The sequence below is a fragment of the Notothenia rossii genome, assembly GCF_949606895.1.
Source record: "Notothenia rossii genome assembly, chromosome: 6".
In the NCBI taxonomy this organism is placed as follows: Eukaryota; Metazoa; Chordata; class Actinopteri; order Perciformes; family Nototheniidae; genus Notothenia; species Notothenia rossii.
Genome location: NC_136909.1, coordinates 78,181,937 through 78,188,134, shown reverse-complemented (window position 1 = coordinate 78,188,134; position 6,198 = coordinate 78,181,937). Strand labels below are relative to the sequence as shown.

General features: G+C 38.5%; 1 protein-coding gene across 1 annotated transcript in view; it reads left to right on the top strand.

The window, feature by feature from the left end:
* The first annotated feature begins 4,770 nt into the window (after nt 1–4,770).
* The window catches only part of ryr2b (ryanodine receptor 2b (cardiac)), a 76,371-nt gene continuing 74,943 nt past the window's right edge, over nt 4,771–6,198 (top strand). The window contains exon 1 of the mRNA XM_079689963.1: nt 4,771–4,908. Within this exon, the coding sequence (XP_079546089.1) occupies nt 4,861–4,908 (48 nt within the window). The 5' untranslated portion in view covers nt 4,771–4,860. The remainder of the gene's footprint in view (nt 4,909–6,198) is intronic.

The following is a 6,198-nucleotide window of genomic DNA, read 5'->3' as shown; positions in this document are numbered from 1 at the left end:
AAAGGATCACAGGCCTTATTCAAACCTGCATCTACCACAGCAAATAAGCATTTTAGTACAAAAACAAGCATTCAAAAGTATTATCAAGTCAGTAATTAGAGATGTTCATGCTGTGAGTACATTATATTTACATTGGAGTGGTTAGGAAATTACTTGGTAAGTAGAGTATATGGGGAGATTTCTCCATCGCATCTTCTGAGGAGCATGGATTTACTCAGAAATGTCAGGGCAATAAGCCTATTATTATTATCTTCAAGGGAAGTTGGACTTTGGTGCCAGGATGGTGTAAAATAAATGTCATGCAACCAAAATGGGCTTGGGTCCTCTGGGGATAATGAAACCCTCATTGAGTATTATTGTATTTATAGCCCATTAGATTTAGATATATTTTGTGAGCAAATGGAACTTTTGTTCTAATGGTGTGCTAAGTAGGTACAAGTGGGGGGTTACCGTACACAAGATTAGTATTATTCCCCCTGGGCACCATTAATATCAAAAATACGAGAATCCATCCATTCGTTACATACACAATGGAATAAAGGATCATTCAAGTGAAGCTATGACCAGATAATGTCTCTGGGGCAAATGATGAATGGTTGTTAAAACCCAGCAAAAATAACCCCATGAATATTTGAATGGAAAATCTTTTCACTTCATAATATCCTTTATTTAACCAGGTAAGGAACTCTTTGAGATTAAAATCTCTTTTACAAGAGTGACCTGCCAAGAAGGGCAGCATGAACACATTTACAACAGATAAAACACAGGCAATACAGGCAGACAAATACAGCTGTAAAACACAGATAAAATGGCACATTAGCCAGTCAATATGCAAAATAAAAGAAATTATTAAAAATCATTAAAAATTGAACATTTTAAAAATGACTTCAATTTTTGGATATACGAGCACTCACATGTCTACCAATGGTGTCATGTTCTCTGTCCTTTAAGATGGACCTGAATTCCCCAAAGGTGATACAATTTGATAGTTTCAGCTCCTTCTGTACATTACTCCAAGCAGTGGGGGCAGCATTTAAAAGCTGTTTTACCCAGTTCTGTTCTTACTTTAGGAACCAGCATCTGAATAAAATCTTGGGAGCGCAGGCTTTATAGATTTTCTCTTTTAAACTACATGTGCAAATGTAAGAGGGAACCAGCCCAAGCAGAGATTTATAAATAAAACCCAACGGGAAAGTCTGCGAGCAGACAAAGATATTAGCAGTGAGATAATTAGCCAATTAGCAGCAGCATATAAAGTGCAATGTTGTACCCGATATCCACATCCAGTAATAAAACGTAAAGCACAATAGTACACAGTATCCAAAATCTTTAGGCACTGGTCAGAGGCATTCATATAAAGCAGATCACCGTAATCCAATACAGGGAAAACGTTGCAGAGATCAAATGTTTCCTTGGAAGGAAAAACATGATTTGTTTCTATGAAAGAAACCTAATTTTATTTTTAGCTTTGAAACAACATTTTCCATGTGTAACTTGAAAGAAAAGTTCTGGTCAATAATAAAACCCAGATATTTGTATAGTGACCCTTTCAATATCAGTCCCTTGAACGGTGCAAATCTTGGATAGAAGGTAACTTTTTGCCATTTGAAAATATCACCAGTTTGGATTTGTCTGCATTTAATACTAACTTGAGTTGATATAAATGGGTTTGAACAACATCAAAGGCAGACTGGAGGAAATCAAGACGTTGCTCTATAGAAGCGGAGTAACTTTGTCTAATACTTCCAAGATGTTTCCTTTGTACTGTTTTTAAAAATGTTTTAAAGCTATATAGACAATTAACATATCCTACAACTCAACACAAGCCAATACAAAAGTTCAAATGAATACTTGAGTATTTCCATTTTATGGTGCTAGGCCAAATGCTACTCATTAAATAATGAGTATTATATTTTGGTAGTTTTTTCTAAACCAGTATTTTTAAGCCGTTAACTACTCAAACTGAAAACAACAACACTTTTTGGATATTGAGTTGGGTGTTAAGTATTATTCCAAATCGCAAATGAGTGGATGTATATTCCCCAGAAGTTATATTAACCACACATAATTAGCAGGTCAGAGGTGTAAAGTAACTAAGTACATTGATTCAAGTACTTTAAAGAGCCTGTGACACGATTTTCCCCCATCATCCAAACCCATCAATTTGAGTAAATATTGTCCCCTTGAAAACCGTTACTGAACTGATTTTGGATATTTGTACTTTGATAACCATTAATCTGTCCTTCAATGTTGACCATTTCCTGGATCTTCTCGGGGATTCTTCAAGTCCCGCCAAATTATGGGTGACGTCAATGCGGGCACAGCGCTCCAGCTGCACCGTTCAGGATCCCAGCATCTGCATGTAAACGCACGATGGCGCACACAGCAGCAAGCTCAGACAGCGATGACAGTTTAATTTTGAACGTGTCTGAGAGCTCATATGAGGCTGAAGGATCGGTTTATTTTGTATCTGTTAGAAGTTTAGGAATTAGGTGCGTCAATATGGGCGATCATACGGTCATGTAGCCAGTGGTGGACTGGTATAAAAAATCAGCCCGGGACTCTCGACCGGCCCACTTCGGTACCACTAGTAAATTGTCAACGGGGGGAGTGGGGGATGTGCTTGTGACTTATCCGACCGGCCCACTTCGGTACCGGCCCATCGGGATTCGTCCCGATGGCCAGTCCGCCACTGCAGCCAGCCCAGCCCACGGAAACTGTCAACGGGGGGAGCCTCGCTGCGGGGAAACGGTGGACCTAGTGTCCCGATCGGAGGTGGAATAATAATAATAATATTAATAATAATATTAATATTAATATTAATAATAATAATAATAATAATAATAATCCGTGCATTTTATCCATTAATTTCCCCAACATTGTGGTAAAAAAAAAAAACACGTTTAATCCATGTTGGTGTACTACTACAACCAGTGGTGTAGTGGGGATGTTTTTACTGGGTGGACGGGGTGGTGGGTGGACGGGAGACACTATGGACGCGCTAGTGAACTGTCAACGGGGGGGGGGCTTGGGGACCTCTGTGTCGCCTGTCAGCGCAATTTACATGATGCCGTTTAGACAATATAATAATAAAGGGCGGTGCCGGCTGTCAGCGAACCGATCCGGCCTTTCTGGGCGACTATCACTCAAAGGCGGGACATAGTCTCAATGTGTGGGACGCGGGACAAATAATAAAAATGCTGTGTGTGCAGTCCCGCACAGTGCGGGACACCTGGTCACCCTACACACAGTTCTGCCCCTCACACACACACGCTTCAAATCAAGTTGCATAAATGCTTGAGCTACGTTTTTATTATAATTACTGTGAAATCTGCCTATTATGTTTTCGTCATTATTACAACAAACACACACTTCAAACTGATAACACTGGCAATGATTTTAGATGTATTAGAAAATTAAAAAAAGAAATCATGCTTCAAATAAGTGGGGTTACGGCGTAACCCCGCGTCCAACGCCCACTACACCATTGACTGCAACTACAAAAAGCTAAGGTTTGTTTTCTCCTCAGGAAATGCAGACCGGCTCAAACAAAATATTTTTAAATCATCATCCTCACGATCATTTAATGTGTCATATGTTCGCCGAATTGATATGAAAGCACTAATAAATGTAGTTTCATCCACTTGAGTTTACAAAAATAATCGATTTGTTTTTATATCACATCCGACGGGAGGAAATTCAGCAGCTCTCACTACCGATTTTTAATCCTAATTTAATCATCATCTTCACCACGATCATTTATGTTTATGTTCGCCGAATTGACATGAAAGCACTGACAAATATGAATATACTGTAGTCAACTTCATTAAAACGTTATTAACGTGCCTAAACTCAGTAATTCACCATTTCTACGCATGACAACACACTTTGTCCGTGTTTGGCTCTCTCGCCGCACAGTGAAGCGTTCCCGCATTGACGTCACTTCCGGCTTCCCCCAAAACCTCAAAATGAGTCGAAGGAATTTTCCCGCGATGTTCGAAATTATTGATATTTATCGGAACGGTATCGCTTTTTTTTTTTAAACTGACGGTTCGAGATTACTAGTAGCCCACTATTTCATTGCACAACAGTTGTTGGGTTCGTGTCACAGGCTCTTTAAGTAAAATGTTGAGATACTTGTAGGCTACTTTACTTTAGTATTTCAATGTTTTGCTACTTAGCAATTCTACTCCACTACAATTCAGTTTCAAATCGTGTACGTTTACTCCACTACATTTATTTTTGCACCTTTAGTTACTTTACAGACTTGGATTAATAAAGGGAAATAAAAACACTTAAATAAGACTTTAGTTAAACCTGGAGTAGCATTCACAAACTACCTTACAGTATACAAAGTAAATAAAAGAGCTAGCTGCACCTTTACCAGCTTTAATAAACACATTATTCCATCCATAATTATAATCAAATCATATGATCTGAAATGGGCAGATCTGCATTATGAGTAGGTAGTATTTTGATACCAATACTTTTGTACTTTTACTTGAGTAACATTTTGATTGTAGGTCTTTTAATTGTTACAGAGTATTCCTACACCCTGACCCTGGTACTTGTACTTTTACACAAGTACAAGATCTGAGTACTTATCCCAACTCTGCAGGTAATATTATATAATTGTAGAAGTATAGACAGGCCTGGAACTGCATCCTTCTTCACTTGACATAAAGCCCTCCCGCCAAAATAGCAGTTGTAAAAAAAAAAAAAAAATGGCGTCACGGGAGTGGGGCAGACTCCGCCCTCACATGAACACCTTCTCACTACTTATCTTGCCAGTCCTCCTCCTCCATTCAGTGACAGTAATGATACTCAAGTCTGTCTTGTGTGGCTTGTTTTGTTCCAATAATGACTGACGCTGGAGAGGGCGACGAAGAGTTCCATTTTCTACGAACGGTGAGAGTGACATTTTTTGGCAAAAGTTTTACCCAGAGGAATGATGTGTGTGTTAACAAACTAGCTAACAAGCTAATTAGCTAGCTCAAGCTATGTCAACAATTATTCATTTTCTAAGCTCTTTGAAAGGAAGCCAGTGACTTAAAGTGTAATATTTTGTAAAAACACTTAACTCACAATTATATAACTATTAATTGTGTATGTTGCTAGTCCTCAGGAGTGTAGTATTGTCTTAGGATACAAACATAATAAAGTTAACTTCTAATTAAAGTGTCCAAATATTTGAAAATGTTTGCTAGTTAAGTTACCTTACATTTCTGTGAAGGCGAAACGTTAACTCTGGCAAACCTTAATAAAAAAAAAACCCCAAACTAAATGGCTCCAGAGTCCAGAATAATTTATTGCAATATTGTATCACCCCAATTTTAATATTGTCTACTCGTTAGTTACTTATTTAATACAGATTAACAGAGCTAGTTTAATACAAAAATCTCCTCTAAAGGCAACGTTTTTAACAGTTTTGTTGTATTGGAATAATATTTAGTTTGTATATGTTTTTTTGCACTGCTCCCAGCAGCATTATTACTATCTTCATCGGTTTAGTTTAAAAGAATACCACAAATGGTTCGCAAGATGCTATCATGCTCCCTGGTTGTAAATTGTCCTTTCTCTGCTTGTTATCTTACCCGGTGATAAGGGCATGTCACAGGGAAGGAGAGTGTCTGTTGTGGATATGAAACACCACACAGGCAGTGATTCAGATGGTTACTGACCCAGTATCCACAAGTCATTTTGCAAGATCGATCCACAAAATGAAATTACATTGTGGATATCTGTGTCATACATAATTAAATTAGCCACCCAGACCCTGACAAATCATGCCCCACGCTCAATATCTCTATTAGACATACTAGTTAAATATATGACATGTGTGAGATAGCACCTTTGCTTTTTCCTTTGAAAGTCACCGTTTTATGTTGTAAGCGTATTACTGTCCTTATGTTGATGGGGGTGGTCTTCATATGAAGCAAGGTGTTTCTGCTTTATGAACTTGGTTTTTCAATTGTCAGACCTTTTGACTTTTGGAATAAGTCTTGTGACGCAGTGAGTTTTCACTTGCGAAATGTACCTTGAAGAAGAGCCGAGTGCTTTAGCCATCTGAATGCCCCACAGCTTCTCAGCACTGGACAGTGTGTGACTGATTGCAGAGTACTGCTGATATGAAGAGTGGAAAGCAGGGTGAATCATGGGTCAAACTGTGCAGTGTCTTCCCAATATGGAGGTATGCAG